The sequence below is a fragment of the Antedon bifida genome, chromosome 2 (genome assembly GCF_963402885.1).
Source record: "Antedon bifida chromosome 2, ecAntBifi1.1, whole genome shotgun sequence".
NCBI lineage: Eukaryota > Metazoa > Echinodermata > Crinoidea > Comatulida > Antedonidae > Antedon > Antedon bifida.
In genome coordinates, this window is record NC_136227.1 from 3,977,632 (window position 1) to 3,996,932 (window position 19,301).

At 32.1% G+C, this 19,301-nt stretch overlaps 2 protein-coding genes across 2 annotated transcripts in view; one reads left to right on the forward strand and one right to left on the reverse strand.

Moving 5' to 3' along the window:
• LOC144835840 (bis(5'-nucleosyl)-tetraphosphatase PrpE [asymmetrical]-like) overlaps nt 1–19,301 on the forward strand; it is a 95,847-nt gene that overhangs the window by 12,172 nt on the left and 64,374 nt on the right. The window lies entirely within an intron of this gene.
• LOC144835814 (NAD(+) hydrolase sarm1-like) lies at nt 641–18,574 on the reverse strand. The gene is made up of 8 exons (XM_078690910.1): nt 17,431–18,574; nt 8,491–8,709; nt 6,340–6,422; nt 4,071–4,315; nt 3,736–3,892; nt 2,009–2,198; nt 1,461–1,582; nt 641–1,218 (listed from the first exon to the last, which is right to left on the reverse strand). The coding sequence occupies exons 1-8, from the start codon at nt 18,550–18,552 to the stop codon at nt 1,023–1,025; spliced, it is 2,334 nt and encodes a 777-aa protein (XP_078547036.1). The 5' UTR covers nt 18,553–18,574; the 3' UTR covers nt 641–1,022.

A 19,301-nucleotide genomic window follows, 5' to 3' on the forward strand; every position in this document is an offset into this window, starting at 1 on the left:
TATCATATTGACATGCCAACCATGGCAATATACATAATACAGGGTAGAGTGTATTCATAGAGTGGGCCGACATAGTGTTAAAGACCAACTTTAGGGTTAAAGACCATCTTTAGTGTTAAAGGCCAACTTTAGTGTTAAAGACCATCTTTAGTGTTAAAGGCCAACTTTAGTGTTAAAGGCTAATGTTAGTGTTAAAGACCAACGTTAGTGTTAAAGGCTAACATTAGTGTTAAAGGCTAACATTAGTGTTAAGGCTCGACGTTAGTGTTAACAGCTGTTTAATGTTAAGGGCCTGCATTTAGGATCTAGCTTTAACATTTTTTATAAATACACACCAATCTCCCGTAAGCTAACTAAACAGTATCTAGTTTTTATAAGTATTCGTTGTATCTTCATTAGAATGTAAAAATATTTAAATGTATCTTCAGAATTAGCTTTGCAATTTAAAATTTATCTTGAGTTGCTTAGTTAAATACTATATTGATTGTAGCACATCATAAATTTATAGCAACTTTAAGCTATCAAACACAATACAGTGCAGTCAACTTCAAAACAATCATTTTCGTCATGTTCGAAAGGTAACTTTGATATCGCATAAACACACACAATGATCAACAATACATAAAATAAAACCAAAATACTAGGGATTTCCTCTTAGCACATCCTGAAGTATACATAAAATTATACATTAAAACACTTTTTTTTTAAATGTGTCTTAAAATTTACACAATTTTCTTTTTATAAACTTCTCAAACACCTTCTATTGTCTATGATCCTAATGTAAAGTCAACCTTTCCAAAACCAGACATCCATAAACTACTCTGGGTTTAGAAAGGCCTAATTATTCAGAATGCATTTTGACTAGTATTTTTATACCATGGGGATCATAACAAAATTCTGGTTATAAGAAAGCTTTTGTTTTTCAGAGAATCCAATTTTGAGAGAGTTGTCTGTACGTACACTGGTGATCAACATACACACACAGACAAACGCGTACAAAGTTACAAACTGCAGATGGTTTTTCAGTCACCGCAGGCACTACCGGTGCCGCTTCCACTACTTTCTTTCCGTGTGCTACCACCATGGATGCTGCTTCCACCTACAGCGCCCCCTGTCCGTATAATAGAAGCAACTGCTCCGAGTTGACCCATGTTTTCTTGACAGTGCAAGAACCTTTCAATTTTATCTATACACGCCTCTTGATAATCATGGATCCATCTGTAAAATAGATTGGCAGATTAGTCCATTATTGTAGAGAGATGTTCAATGAACTTCAATATTTTCATATCATGGCTCACCCTCAGGAAAGTCCATGCTACTGTTGGTTCATCTGGGTATGTTAGACACAAAATAGACATTTATATCTGAAATTATCATTTTTTAAATATGTATGTAAATGAACGAATAAATGAATTAATAATAATAATAATAATAACAGGATTTTTAATGAATGAACTTACTTAACACCGTTGAAGAAGCATATTGCTCTCATGTCTTCAGGTAATGTTTCTGGCTTTGGCCATCGAAAGTTATCAGTAACGGGAACAATGTTACATTTACTTTCCATGGCTGTTACTACCTCCTGTAACAAAAGGATCATAAATAATTATTAAATATTTATAAAAATTTATGGTTTAAAAATGGGCATTAACTGGGATGTATGCATGTATTAATTATACAAGATTTTAGACAAGACTTTCGCGAGGGGCTTGGGCTTAGATCCAAGCCTAAGACAAAGTATTTATATTACAATCCGCCCCTGGTGTCAAAGTGGGCTTAATATTATGTATTTCATTTATTTTCTTTCCTTTCATTTATTTTATTTGCTTTTTTATAGTTATAGTTATATATAGATAGTTATTGTATAACTATTTAATGTTCAATGTTTTGCAATGTATTATTGGGGGTTCCTGTGAGACAAGCTTAAGCTTCTACCTTTTTTCTAGTTATTTAACTGTGTGAAGAATTAACTTTTGGAACGGATGATAGTGTCAAATTGGTTACATACCTTATGAACCCAATCTCTCTGAGCATGATCATCCATACATTTATCTAATGAGTTGGTTGAGAGAACAATGACAAAGTTGCGTGCACTACGAACGCTGTTCAGAAGGTTGTTGTCAAATTTGCCAGCCTCTAACTTTTCTACGTCAATGAAAACTGAGAAACCTCTGAGTTGTAAATGGACCTTAAGGAGACTGTAGGAAAGAGAAAAGGCAATGTATTGTATTAAACTGTATAATATTTAATTTATCAATATTTAATACAGTAGAACTCCCTATTAAGTGTACACCTCAGGGACCTAACTAAGTGTCCCCTTTATAGAGGTGTACCCTATATTGGCTATAGTGCTAAGAAATATATTCCTCCTCATTCATTTGACAGGGAAGTGTCCCCTGAATAGGATTGTCCCCTGAATAGGATTGTCCCCTAAATAGGATTGTCCCCTGAATAGGATTGTCCCCTGAATAGGATTGTCCCCTGAATAGGATTGTCCACTGAATAGGATTGTCCCCTGAATAGGACTGTCCCCTGAATAGGACTGTCCCCTGAATAGGACTGTCCCCTGAATAGGACTGTCCCCTGAATAGGACTGTCCCCTGAATAGGACTGTCCCCTGAATAGGATTGTCCCCTGAATAGGATTGTCCCCTGAATAGGGATGTCCCCTGAATAGGATTGTCCCCTGAATAGGATTGTCCCCTGAATAGGACTGTCCCCTGAATAGGATTGTCTCCTGAATAGGATTGTCCCCTGAATAGGACTGTCCCCTGAATAGGATTGTCTCCTGAATAGGATTGTCCCCTGAATAGGATTGTCCCCTGAATAGGATTGTCTCCTGAATAGGATTGTCCCCTGAATAGGATTGTCCCCTGAATAGGATTGTCTCCTGAATAGGATTGTCCCCTGAATAGGACTGTCCCCTGAATAGGATTGTCTCCTGAATAGGATTGTCCCCTGAATAGGATTGTCCCCTGAATAGGATTGTCTCCTGAATAGGATTGTCCCCTGAATAGGATTGTCCCCTGAATAGGATTGTCTCCTGAATAGGATTGTCCCCTGAATAGGATTGTCCCCTGAATAGGATTGTCCCCTGAATAGGATTGTCCCCTGAATAGGGATGTCCCCTGAATAGGATTGTCCCCTGAATAGGATTGTCCCCTGAATAGGATTGTCCCCTGAATAGGATTGTCTCCTGAATAGGATTGTCCCCTGAATAGGATTGTCCCCTGAATAGGATTGTCTCCTGAATAGGATTGTCCCCTGAATAGGATTGTCCCCTGAATAGGATTGTCTCCTGAATAGGATTGTCCCCTGAATAGGATTGTCCCCTGAATAGGATTGTCTCCTGAATAGGATTGTCCCCTGAATAGGATTATCCCCTGAATAGGATTGTCCCCTGAATAGGCTATGAATGTGGCAATTGTGGGGTTCTACACAGTATAAACAATTTACTGCAAAATGTTAGCCCATTTAGTAGGAAGTTGTTATGAGGTGATGGTAAATCTATTCAATAATAATTTCTAATATTAGGTATTGAGAATAGTATCTACTAAAAGTAAGTGTATAAATGAAATGGGATGCCATCTTTTAAATATATTTGAAAACAGCAAAACAGCAAATTGTGTCTATGAAAGGTCATGACCTATCCTTATACTTACCAATAAACTTAACAATCAAAATCTTTAGGCATATTTGCTAAATAAACTTATAATTATAAAAACATATTTGGAACCTTGCTAGCTGTGATCCAGTAGCACGTCTGTAGCTGATGAAGACATCAAGGGTCTTCTGTGGTTTTGCATCTGGGATGTCTTTTGGTATACCGGACGATTTCGTCTTTCTCAGAGGACTGTCAAAAACTCTAGGGTAGTCTTCTGGTCCAAAAGGCACTGTGAAGTAAGAATATATTGTTATGTTGCTTAAAATGGTATTCATTCTTTATTTTTCAACACAACTCTATTTATAACAGTTATGCTGCAAACAGTCGGATATAATAACAGTTGTTCTCAACACAATAGAGAAAAAGAAAACAAAATCAATAATACTGAATCCATATTTAAATTATACCTCTTCCGCCAGATATTTTGCGTGCGTGCACTAAAATCTTCAGCCGGTGTACACCATTCGTTATGCCGGCATCGCTCTTCAATATCTCATCCGTGACGTACGGTAGTAGACTCATATCCAGACCACTTTGTACCAGGTTGTGCACATATTGTGGGTACTCTGCGCCAACGTTCTTCAGCCATTCGTGAAGTTCCCGATCTCCGCTATATGAGTTACTCTTAAGCACTGAAAGCTCTCGTATAAACCTATAAATATTAAAGTATGTGTAATTTTATTGTCTATATCTTTTGAGGTGTGTAGGGGATACTCCTGTTAAAAGAATATAAAGTAAAAGAAGTTAATATTTAAAAACATGGTTAAAAGCATTGATAAATTATAAATAATAATTCTTTCCATAGATCATAAGTAGTAACTGTATCATAGAGAGATAGATAAAATGAATTCAATGTTGACAATGAAGATTAATTATAATTTTATTCTAAAATCTAATTTAAAATGAAGATAGTTGAGTTGATTTTAAATCGGTTGTAAATTAGTAAACTTAAAATGTCAAAGATTAAGATAAATTGTAATTTGTTATCTTAAGTCAAATTATAAATCCAAATGTTGATCTTACAATGAGTAGCCTAAGGCTGTTAATATTAATGAATATTATAAAGTAATATTTTAACAATACTGTACATCTACTCTACTTCTAGATCATCTTTTTCAATATCTTGTTTTTCATCTTAAAATTAAACATAATCTAACTCTACTCTAACTTTATTAAAATCAGACTGGCTGGAAACTAAAAACCCTGAAAAAGCTCTAAAAAAAGTGAGTGAGTAAGAGTGAATACAGTGTTATGTTTTATTTATAACTTGGAAAGTAAATAAAGAACATTCCAAGAATTGGATAAATATGTATTGTATGCAAATCAGTATCTGTCTATATAATCAATGATTAACCACTACTAAAAATGGTATTTATGGTAGTATTAAAATGTTGAGTATTTAGATAAATTGGTACTGTACTTGAAAATGCTATAAAAAGTCCATTACACAATAATGTGTTGCAGCTGTTCTGATTATGCACTTTATAATGTTAGATACCCACACATGAACAATATGGTGTAAATGATAAATACTAAACATCAAATGAGACTTTATGTATAACATTTAATATTAAGATATTTTCAAGTATGACAGGTCACAAGTATGAAACTGACTATAGGATGTTATACACATTTTTAATGTTACATTAAGCTCTGTCTACACTATCAATCTTTATGTCACAAACAAAAAGTGATGTGCCCATATATGGACATGATGAGGTCATATCACTACCATATTTAAGCATATCACTACCATATTTGGGCACATCACATTTTTTGTCAAACTAGTTTGATAGTGTAGACCGAGCTTATCATTATATGTTCGTAATCAATGTTTACACACATTCATACACTGATATCAATTAGGCGTCTTTATTGATATATAATGATACAAAATGTAAATGGCATAATTGAATGTTTAAATGTATAATATGAATGTCATACTGCAGTACAACATTAATGTTATTATTACAACCACATGATCAGTTTATCGCATAAATGCATGAGTGACTTTGCCAGATTATGTTGATTAGTTGGGTAACTGTGTGGGATTCTGCATAATTTAAGAAACTTCATTTTAGACCTGTTGATCTACATACTGTATTCATAATGTCCTTTGTTAATTGTACATGTTATAATGCAAAATAAATTTATGTGAAGTTGCATTTGGATCCAAATGATATTATTCCAAAACTCCTTATTTATACTCTAAAGTGTGTCTACACTATTCTGTTGACAAAAAAATGTAATATGGACATGATGATGTCATATCACTACCATATTTGGGCATATCATTACCGCATTTGGGCACATCACATTAATTTGTTAAACTAGTTTGATAGTGTAGACAGAGCTTTAAGGTCACTAAAGGACCCTGCATATTTGGCGGGGCAACTCTGCCGCTGAAACCTTGCTAGGCATGGACAGATCAATCAAAAACTTCAGGCCCCTGAAGATTTATGAACACACCCTAGTGTGATATGCCCAAATATGGTAGTGATATGCCCAAATATGGTAGTGATATGCCCAAATATGGTATGTCTTATATGGGCACATCACATTTTTTTGTCACATAAAGTTTGATAGTGTGGACAGAGCTTTACAGTTTGAGCTTAGTGGTTTAATGATGTTCACTCACAAAACCCACAGATTCTGCTGGGTTCAAATCCTACTCACCTTCGACATAAGATTGTACTTGATATACCAATGTCTTGTTTTAGTTCTTCTGTAGAGATCGTCATTAGTAGATTTCCATCAACCTATTAATCAGAAAAAGTTCAATAATAAAACTTACTTTATAATGTATAGTAAAAAAATGTTTAGTTGTTGTTTCTTTTCATGAAGAGCCACCAGTGAGAGTTTTGATATTGCCTAAAATGTCTTAAGCAATGTTTACACTATCAAAATTTATGTGACAAAAAATGTGTCCATATATGGTAGTGATATGGTCAAATATGGTAGTGATATGACATCATCATGTCCATATTTAGGCACATCACATTTTTTGTCACATAAAGTTTGATAGTGTAGACAGAACTTTATTTTACAATATTAAGCCAAATCGACATCTAAAACCTAGACTTATGTACTTAAAAGCTAATTTGAATTGATTTATTTAAATCACAAAACATGACCAAAATAAATTAACCACTTAATTATTCAATTACCTTTACCTAATAACGAGGAATTTTAATCAAATAAATCGCTGGAAATCATCTAATTATAGCAGTATATATATAATGACAATTGATATTCTAGTGTTGACATATACATACTGTAAATCGCATTTATCAGGATTAATTTTATATTTTGACCTTAAAGTGGTCACTTCAGAATTCATCCATTTGTGTACTTTAAAATGTAAACATTGGGAAATATATTATTGAAATGAGTTACTTATTCTGTGTAGTATCAATATTGGGTTTGTTTTATAACACACAAATAACATACTATCAAATTTGAATATTAAAATGTAAATATCCCAAAAAATATTGTAAGCTATATTAATCTACTGTAGTAAGATTCGCTCAAAACTATTCTATGTTAAAAATAATTAACAGTTAGCCAATAGCAATCAGTAGATTTACTACATTTTAAGACATTATATGATACTTTCTGCTTTATACTTTGTGATGTGTGTTTTTGATCAATAAATATTGTGCATTTCAAAATGTATAATTATCCATTTTCACAACAAAGACATCCATTTGTATTGACGTAGTATTACTCTATTCATGTTTCAGTGACTATAAATATTATACCATTTGAATTATTCCATGGTGAAAGAATGAATTATAATGAATGTTCATGTTGATATAAAGATAGGAGGATAATTAGGCTATGCTTAAACATGGATTTCCATTATTTTAAATTGAAGAGAATTTAAAAGAAAAAAAAATAATAGTAATGTACTACAGTATTTATTTTACAAAATCTTTTGATTGTGAACAGATTCAGATCAGGTGCTAGTATACAAAAATGTCCTCTAGATTACCATAACCAAAAAACGATGCAATTATGTCAATATGATTTTACAGTAGAAAGTTTGAAATGTTGGTATGGGGGGCCCCAAAGGACATTTCTCAAATATGTTGTCGTACAGTAATATCAGGTATTAAACTAATTATATATTTCTCTACTTCATTCTCCTATGATTTTCAAATTAAATCATGAATATCAAAAGGACTTTAGAGTATCTACGATATGCATGTATAATCAATATGATGTAATAGGATAGGAAGATGGCATTTCAGAGTTTATGAATATTGAACATAAGGTAAAAAGTTGACACCTTTAAGGTATTCAGTCAATACACAGAAATCCAGACCGGAGCTTACAGGTCGTGATCTTTAATAGAACAACACGAAAAGTTGGACATTCAAATATGTTTAGTATGTAAAATAATATGTTGGTAAAAGTGAATTCCAAAAAAATCCAAGAAAAATATTTGTTAATAGCATTGTACATTTTCACATCATAATGCTGATAAAATAGGCCTATTTCAGTCCACTTCAGTAGCTTCGTGACATTGATTTGGCTTAATATTTGATAAAAAAGCATTTTGGAAGACATAGCATATCAGAGAGCTAGAGTTTGCTTGTATGTTTTTTTTTAAAATTTCATACGCATTCAACAGCAAGTAACTCGCCAATTACAGGATGGATAACTATAATTTATCGTGCTTTTACTTAGTCTTAGGGAGTGGAGTTGAAAGAGTCGTAAGTTACAATCCTGGCACTAGGACAGGATTGAACTCTGAACCTTTGGATTGGAAGGCAAGCATGTTAACCACCAAGCTACACTATATTGTATACTTCTAAATCAAACCTTATTTTTCTTGAAATTCTCCGAGTAATCTTCAAAACCGTTCCTATCAACCCAAAGTCCAACTTCATCTAGAGACCAACTTGAGATATTGTAGCTTAACTTATCTGGGATATCTTCTCCGATGACAGTCAACGCTTGCTGGGCAAATGACGAGGCTATCTCGGTGTTAGATGCCGCTAGTTTGCGTAGAGGTTCGATTGCACCAATTACATAGAAAATCTGAAGAATAAGAAAAAAATGATATCATCAAAACAGTAATACCTCTGACATTAAACACAATTGATAAGGACATGACATGATAATAATTGCTACAGAAAAAAAGTAATAATTATCAAAACAATGCCTCTATAAAGTTTAATTGCTGTAATAAATGTAAATTATGAGCTTTAAATTTGATGAAATATTAATAAAGACAAGTTTTATGTTGTAAAATACCAATAAAAAACATATTTTCAATGAGTCGTATTATTCATTTATTTATTAATATTAGTTACTTACTTATGAATTATCAATTTATTCAAAATTAATTTTATATTGAATATTTATGCCCTTTTATATTAAAACAAAATATATTATTAAGAAAACAACATAAGAACTGTCAAAAACATCATATTCATTGGCAAATATGACAGGCTATTCACACTATTTTGCTACAGTATTACCTAGCCTCAAGACAACCTATAATATTATTTTAACTTTTTATTATTTTTACTTAAACATTTTAAAATTCTTAAAAGTTTTATATTTGATGTTGTACTTTTTATTGTAAGATGATGTAATTCATCTCCTTCTTTTGTTAATTGCCTCATGTGGGATGAATACAGATATATACTGATACTGAGTGATAAATCTCCCAATTGGTACCCTATTCATTCCACTGTGTTTATGAACAATTTTCCAGAATCCAAGGTGGAATTGGTGTTAATAACATCGCTTTAATTGTGTGTATGAATCCGTCTAATCTCTAAATTCCCTGACAATTTCCATCTCAGCGATATTAATTGATCCCAGTGGAAAGGAGATGGCTAGTAACGTTGATAGCTAGGTTAATAATTAACATACAATTAACGAAGGACAGGGTACAATTCTTGACACTTCACGTTAATTATTATCATAGAAATAATAATAATATAGAAAACTAAAAATGAATGCAGCACTAATATGTAATATTGTATTAGCACAAAATAAACAAAAAGAAAAGATTATTATATATATATTATTATTATTAAGAGATGTTTACTTTAAAATAAAATTTAATGACAAAAAAGATTGACGTTTCGCAACCATCATGGATCTTTTTCATCATTAAATTTTATTTTAAAGAAAAAATTATAAATGAAAAATCAAGTGGCCGTATTCACCACCAAGGGAAACACTTACCCTTAAAAGTAAAAAAATCTCCTAACTAAATGACTACAATTTAAGGGAAATACTTTTTATTTATTGAGTTTAATTAAGTGAAATATATATTTGTACAATATACACACAAAAACCCATTTTTATAAAACCTTATTGGAATGATATAAAGAAGAAGATTTTTTTATTGGGAAATTTAATGGGAATTAGTTTAAATTCATTTTAGTTTCTCTTTAATTTCCAAGTAGGCCTACAGTACGTTCTAAAAATTATAATACGGTATACTAATCAAAACATATTTGTAATGTAATAGTGTTGGTTGCCATTATACTGGTGGCAGAAAAGCCAAAAGACCAGGAAGAACTCAAGTGATTAAAAAAAGTGGTGAAAAAATATTCATGCAATATGATATTGTTTGTAGCCATTTATTTGGTTTAGTATCATAAAACAGACAAAAATCGTTAATATTGAAACAAGGAAGGAAAATTATTAAAGGTATCTCAATTGAAAAGGTAATTTATTAAATATTACCGTAATATAGTTCACAATAGCATACAGTTTTAATTGTACTACAGTAGTAACTACTGTATATTGTGTTAAAAAAGTGTGAAGTTTACGGTGCACACACAAATTTGCACCTTGATACAGTTTTGTTTTCGGTTTTGGTTCAACACACATTGAGATAAACATAACTAGTTTTGATAGTGAAAAATGGAGATGTCGTCTATAAAGGACGCCACCATTAGTTAATCAAAGTCGACACCCCTAACTCTGCTTTAAAAACTTAACATGGAATAACCTCGCACTTTAATCATCTGAAAAGTGAGCCATAGCTGGTTGATTCATTAGACCTTGGTTCATATATAAATAAGCCCCAAAGAGGAGGTGGGCTTATACCAGAATCTCATTACAAGTATGAAATCAAACAAGCCAACCCATTAGGTATTGCCAGTTGAAAATAATAGTACAACATTAATAACTCTGCCTCTTTGGATTTAAGCTCACTGTATGAGGCGACATGATTCTATACGAGACAGACATTATTAATTATCTTTTTAAATCTCTGTTTTATTAATTACAAATCTAATCAACAGATGTAAAATATTAAACAATAAGGGATAATGTTCAATTACATATTCATCCACTTTGCAGCATTCAAATCAAATGCACTCACTCAAAAACATTACATAACACTAGTGGTGTGATCTATGGCTAACAATCAAACTGTTATGTAACATGCATCAAAGAAAAATCTCGGTATTCTCTGTAGGCTGTGTCACCTTGGGTGTCCCGTGGTAAATTGAATTCATTAATGATATTGATGTCAAATAAACTAGAGTGCTATTAACTGCAGAGAAAAGAGTGAACATGGTGACTAATTCTATTAGAGCATTATTTATTGAAAGATTGAAAATGTAATTGTCAATTTTAATTAAATACGATTTCACTGCAATGTTAACTAGATGCTGCATTATGTCAAAAATGTAAGTGGACTAAAATATATCATCATTTTCACTTTTCAGAGCAGAATGAATTAAAGTCCTTGAAACATCTCCAACTAAAAATTATTTAGTTTTATAACATAATGGGGTAAGCAAGAATGAAAGGAAAAGCAATAATGACAGGGGAAAGCAAAAAAAAGGGGAATACTGAAAGAAAGCAAAAACTAAAGAGGAAGGCAAGTCTAAGAAAAGGAGACGGCAAGAACAAAAGCAAGAAATAAAGGGGAATTTATATTTATTATTTATTTATACCTGGGTAACACAACCCCACCGACAACTCGAAAGATGTACTAGGTTCTTTAAAGTGCACATGAGCTAGATTTGTACACTGGACCTACGGTTTATAGTCCTAATCTGAGAAGACTCATTCTACCACCAGAACCATGGAGTGAGTGAGCCTCGAACCCTTGCTGATGTTATGGCATAGCTTATGGTTCCACTGTCTTAACCGCTTGGCCACTCACTCGAAAGCAAGAATGAAAGCAAGAATGACATGGATAAAGAAAAAAGGGAAGCATAAAGTAGTTAAATCAGCTACTTACAGTTCTAGCACTTTATACTTTTTATAACTTGTCTTATTGTTGTACACCATTGTATGCAAAGCAATAAAATCAGTTTCATATTTTTAGATAAAGTTTAATTGTATCCTTCTCCTAAAGGCTATATTATTATGAGGGCTGATGTGATGATAGGCTATCGTTTAATATTCATAAACAAAGAGTAAATACTGTAAGTAGCGCTGGTAATTACAACCTAAAGCCAATGTACTTTCACAATTAGAAATCAATATTCAAAATATCAAATGTTAATATTATCTCAAATCCTAATTTGATATATTCAAACTTAAGTCTAAGATATAAATAAATATATTACAGTAATATATATAGTATTATAATTATTTATATCTCAAATAATACATTTAAATCATAATTTGAAGTAAGAGTTAAATCAATATATTAGAATAAGTATTACAATTATTTATATTTCAAAATCCAATTATTACCGAAATTATAATATTCATCTCTAATTATAATCTGATGTACTCAGTACTGTATTAAAAATAAGTTAAGTCTAAAATTTAATTCAATATATTAGAATATATAGAATTATAATTATTTATATTTCAAATAGTAAAATTAATCTTAAATCCTAATTTGATATAAAGTAAGACTAAGATTTAAATTAATGTATTACTTATTAGAATATACAGTAGTATTATAATTATTTATAATTCAAATATCTAATTATTAATATTCATGAATCTCAAATCCTAATTTGATATTCAAAATAAGTTAAGTCTAAGACTTAATTTCAATGTATTAATTATAATAGAGTATAATATATAATTATTTATATATATAAAGTGTAAGATTTATTAGAATATAATATTATAATTATTCAAGATTATAAATGTATTACTAATGTCACTAAGAAATAATTATTTGTCCAAGAACAAACATTTTGAGTTTGATTAAATTTCTGTAGAGTGTAAGATAAACTACACAATTTTCAATACAAACAGAACACACATTATATTCTACTATGTTGGATTGCCTACTCTAGTCAAACCGTATAGATTTCAACAGTCTACGAGTTTTCAGAAGCCGTGCACGATAACGATTTGTAAACCCATCAGTTTACGGTTATTTACGATAATCTCACTTGGTCATCGGCAGACAGATATGAGTTTTTCAAGGTCGCATTGCATTACGCTTAATACTGAATTATGGGTAATTACGATCAAGTAGTATTATGATGAGGATTGCCATTACATCTTACAGTAGATTGTACCATGTATGAAAAACTCCATAATCAATTAAAATATTACAATCTCAGTGTCCTTTATTCAAATCCTGGTACCAGGATTTCTGTTTATCACTAATTCCAAATTCAATAAAATTTACTTGCTGTAGAATCATATAAATATAATATTTGAATTTTATATGAGTAATGTTATATTCAGAAGAAACAAAACGTTTCACATGCGGACCACAGTATACACATGGTTGGTCAAAAATGTACAGAGTGGCGAACACAAGTTAGAATACGACTAGCGTTTAAGAAGAAAGAATGTTATGATAAAAAGGATTACTAACATTGTCCCAAAAAGAACATTTTCTTAAAATTATCACATAATTCTCTGACAGATTACAAAATCACATAGATTTTATTCGTTTTGAACTTGTCCAGTCATGCGTGCAAAATTAAAACACGTACATTTAACATACAACATACTGACTAACCTCTGTAATTGGAACTATTTTTTTTTCTTATGGTAAACTGAATCAAGATTTGTTCTCGCGTCTTAGAAAAAATATCTACAGTCAAGCATAAATAAAATGAACTTTGTCCTAATAACGATTAGTCGGAGCAATTTAATCGCTGGAGTGTGACAAAGAATACTTTTCATTTGTAGAAAATGTATGGCTGTTGACTAGAATAGAACTTAACAGACAAGCCAAAAAAAAATGACACAACATGGAACTAAGAAATCACATCACTATAATGAACTTCAGATTTTACAGTACCTCAAAAAATAATTTCTTTATAACAAGACTTTTGCTTCAGGGTAATTGTAATGCAACAGATAGGACATAAAATAAGTTCAGCACTTTATTTCACTACTTTTTAGGCCCTGTCCTCCCACCCTCTATTTCAAAATCCTTGATCCGCCCCCACTGCTCTTAAATAAAAATGTGTTCTAATGTACACATTTTTTCTTTAAAAAGACATCGCTTTCCAAGCAGATTTTCTCTCCTTAAGCAAATTTGTTCTGGCAAAGTTCAACACGATTCATCTGAACAAATTCTACTGTATGAATACAGTATATACCTCATATTTTAATCAGTAAGGTATTACACCAAATGAATATAAAGAATAATTTCTGAGAATAAATTAAAGGAAATGACTTCAAGTCTCTCCGAAGGATTTTCCCTAAAGACGCAGTATTAACAACATTTTGGAATTACTATACTATAAAAATTCTCATTATTTTATAAATCTGAAAATGCCGCCGGAGGGAACGAAGATGGTAAACATGTTAATGAAAAAGACAAATGTGTTAGCAAATACTAGTGTTCCACTGTTATTGTTTCTACTAAGATATAATCTAAACAGACTTTCTTAATATGTTGATTAGCAAAGAAAACACCTTAGTCATCATAGCCTGTGATTAAAAAAGTAACGTCAACCTTTTGCACGCAGCAATAAAGGAGAATAGATATTAATTGTCAAGCTGATGATGATGATGATGATGATGATAATGGTGATGATGATAATGTCTGATTATGAATGATGTTGTGATTATGATGATGATTATGATAATGTCTGATTATGATGTTCTGATGATGATAATGATGCTTATGATGATAATGATGAAGATGATTATGATGATGATGTTGGTGATGAAGATGATTATGATGATGATGTTGGTGATGAAGATGATGATGATGATGATGATGATAATAATGAGATGATGATGATAAAGAGATCCAATGGCAGAATTTTTTTAAAATCCATATTAATGATGAAAACTGCACAGTTACAATAATATCTAACTGTGTAGATTGGGTTGAGATACAGTATGGCAAATCATGAATTTCATACAATCCCGTCGATTCTGCAAGCAGTTTAAATTACATTTTAAACAACAGTAATTTACAATTTGTCCTTGATACTGCGCTAAGTAATTTTTGTCTATGTTTTTATCTGTTACTGCGACACATGACCTTTTCAGATGAATAATTCATTTGCACCAGCTGAAAAACTGAAAATTAAATTTATTCTAATAAACAGCTAAACAAAACATTTTTCACATTTTACATTCTCACATGACTTGGAACGATTGATAATTCAAGGATTTTAACACTTGTTTTTGGTGTCAAAATTAACACTTTTTATTTAATTGGTTTGTGCTGTTAGAATATTAAATAAGTAGTTTTCTAACAAAATTGGTTTAAAAGGTTAATCTACAAAGGTGTTAATAATTTTCGTGGTTTTTTCGGACACGGTACCTAAACCAATTTCCAAAATGATCGTCAATAAAACTCCATAATAGTATTGTTTGTATTTCATTTACTTTTACTTATTTTTCTGTGTGTTTTGAGAGAGCTGACTGTACTGTATTAATTTTAGGCATTTAATTTCACAGACAGGCATTTAATAAAATAATAGTACATGATGGAATTCTCAAAATGTTGATTTGACATAAAACACTTTCAATCACGATACAAATACCTGTGTCATGGATTTAACATTTTTTCATAATGTACACTGTGCCACCATAAAAAACTATATTTTTAGAGTGTCGATAAGACTGAGGCAAGTTTTTTAAAACTTCTGATATCAATACTCCTTACCCCCTCCTTCTATCTAGACTGTCTCAGTATATGAGTGAGATCTTTTGGAAATTATTGGCGGGATCCTCACCGAGTTGATCTAATAACCTACAGTATAACAAAAGGCCAAATGATCGTGAAGAATGACTGTGGGACTGCATAAAGTAACATGTACAGTATCTCCTATTTAGGCAACCTCCAGTCCTATAAAGGGATACATTTCTGCGAAATGAACAGTGGGATGAGGATGCATAGTGTACAGTATCTTTTAAAACTATTGCCAACCTCTATTTATGTGAAACCTCTATTATTATTTGACAATTTTGCATAGTAATTAGAATATTAATCATCTTTTATCTATACTATTACTACAGTATAAACATTAAACTCAGTGGGCTTTTATTATTAATGTCTATGAAACTGATTGAACTTTGTACATTATTTATGTTTAAACTCTCAGTACATACAGTATGAGTTGACATCAATGATTCACACATTGAGCCAAATCGTGAGTCTGTAAAATCGATCAACTGAAAACGATATTTCATATTTAATTACAATCTACAATATAATACTTCCTCCTTCCTCATTTATTGATGTGGTTTTTGGAAAATCAAAGATTATAATTATAAATCTACTGTGTGGTTAAAAACAATAATGAAAGGTGAAAACTACTAACTACTACTACTACTGTATCACAGTACAGTATATTTGGTTCATAAATACTTACCTGCGGCGTTTGTTGTTCAGGAGGGTTGTTAGGGGAACATTTATTCGAGGGGGGCATTTATTTTTATAGTGTAATATGGTAACATTGTATAATCAAATAAATACCCCATAGATTTGAATAAATGCAACACAATTAATATCGAGAAGTTAGTATCAAAATGCTTGGTAGATTGTAGATCATGTCAATCAATGAATTCTACTACAAATAGAAATGTGTTTGTGATTTTACAATATTTTATGCAAGTGGCGGGTATTTATTCAAATCAATTCGAGGGAGGGGGGGGGGGCGTTTATTTAAAATGATGTTCTATGGGAGAGTTTATTCGAGGGAGCTGTTTATTCAAAGCAGGGCATTTATTCAAATAAATACTCAGATATTTTCTACTCCTCTTTACAGTAAAATAAATACTCCTTTCTCTATCAGCTTACTGTGTGTCAGTTTATAATATGTTTGAAACATTTGTCCAAAAAGTAAGATTAAAATACCTAGGTAAATTGAATACTGGATGTAGAGTATATTTTGTCACACACAAGAGCCATTTAATTAAAATAAAAACAATGTTTTGTTATAATTGTACGGCTTAGTTATATTGAAAATTCAGTATAGCAATTGAATGAAATTGACTTGATATGTAGGCCTAGTAATATTGAATAAGGGAATATTGTTGTCATTGCACAGACTTATTACCATATAACGATAGTACTGTACTCTCAGTTGAGAGTAATATTCAATGCAGAAATATGCAAATTAACATTAGAAAATCAATGTTCCAGATGCAATTCAGTCTTGCATAGATTTAGCAATATTAGACAAAAATGAGTGAACATTAATTGTTTTAATTAGATGTCAAACAAAAATTTTTTTAGGTTCAAGTTGTGTCAGTAAGTTGTGAAAAGGGTTAGCAAAAATGTTTTTCCTTTTGAAAAAAAATAACTTAATACAGTAATAACATTGTATTATAATATATTTTATCTATTAATTCAAGAATGTAATGTTTACAATAAACAAAAATTACCTCTGTTCTTGCTTGTTCAACTTTTATCCTCGCCTCCATCGCAAAGTGAAATGCTGCAAGACATTGCGCTTCTCTTCGTTCACACATCAACATCGGAATCAAAAGTCGCAACCATCCTTCAGACCTCCCTTGAGCATGTGCCTTGTCACTCTTGGCAAAACCATCAGGGTTATGCGACGTTACGAAAGGTTCCACTAAATCTAACGTACCGGAGTTGACAACGGCGCGTTGTATATCACTGTTTGCTGCAAGAGTACATATAGCCAATAACGCATAATACCGAATACTATTATCTTTGTTAAACGCAAGTGGGAATAACCATTCCGGCCCTTTCTGCTCGATCATCCTTTCCTGGTTCACCGGCCCACCAAACATCGCGCAATTGCATAACCCAGCAGAGCAGTGGCGCAGCGTAATAGTGTCCGTCGATCTACAATTAAACAACATGCTATGAAGTCCTCCGTATTCTATCACTCGCGTACACGTAGTCGGCGAATGTTTAAATAAGTTCTCTATAATCCCCATGCCTATCTGTATCAACTTCGGATCGTCTCTACTGCATGCTAGCTGTACGACTTTTTCTACTCCGCAATCCACGAGATAATCCCGATTCGAAGCTATCATAACTTGTTCAAGAAGCTGTGCTCCGGCTAACTGCATATCTTTATCGGTGCATGAGCATTTGGAAAGCACAACACTGAGAGCGCCATCTTCCCGTAAAACGTTACTTATGGCGTACGCAAGATCGCGGCCGTATTTTGGTATACTCCACGCTTCGTCTACCATATCATACAAGCCGTTCAATGCTTCTAAATTATCATTTCTGTCCTCTGACATCAGTTTCTCTATTAATTCTCTTGTCTGGTTCAACATCACTATCATCTTTGAACGACCTTCTTCACCCGGAGAACCCGGCGTGCAAGGAACCGACATTTTCCAGTTGATTTTATTACCACTTCCTACAGAAAAACTAACAGCTCGTTCGGACTCCCTGGAATAAACGGCGGAATTCTGATTACTGTTTTGAATTGCAACTCCGTCTTGTTGCTCTACTGGCAAATACTCTTGACTTGCGTTACGAACACTTCCAGCTTTTCGGCACGCAGCACATTTGTTGCCCATCCAGATAGTAGTCAGCTGCGACAATAAATTAGTAAATCATAAGAATTCTGGAAAGAAAAATCTATTTTTAAATTTGTCATACTCATAATACTAAATAGGCTAGTAATCAAAGGCGTGTAGCCTATCAAGTATCAGTCATTTACTGATACTTTTAGTGGCTACTGTAGTCATAGTAGATAAACATTAAATTAATATTTGTCACCAAAAAATTATAAGGTTTAAAAAAAGGTTCTTCTATAATTAAACAGTAAAGTAAGTAGGCCTAGTCTAGGCCTACTATAAACTTGTGGAAAAAAATATAGGCCCCAGTCTAAAGTCTAAATTAGCATTTTTAATGGTAATAAGACCTGAAGTTAATTGTGCTTAACGAACACTGCAATTTCATATACCTAGGCTTACTATATTTTTTTTCACCTGTGTGTCCAGGCTTCTCCTTTCCAAAATAGGCCTCCCAGCACGGAACCGGCTCTTCAACTCAACTTCACTCGAGGCCTAGGCCTAGGTATATTTGATATAGTAGCAGCAACAATACCACTTATTTAAATACATTACCAATACAAATCATAATATATTTTACTTACTGCATAATAATCACGTATCAAACAATCAACATATCCGATCAAAACTGCACTTAATCATCAGTGGTTTTTCCACCCGGCAATCCGTCAGATCCGAAATGAAAATGTGTGTGGTGTGGAATTTTTTTTCTCTGTGGGCGGTCCCAGGGACCAAAAATTAAAACATCAAAA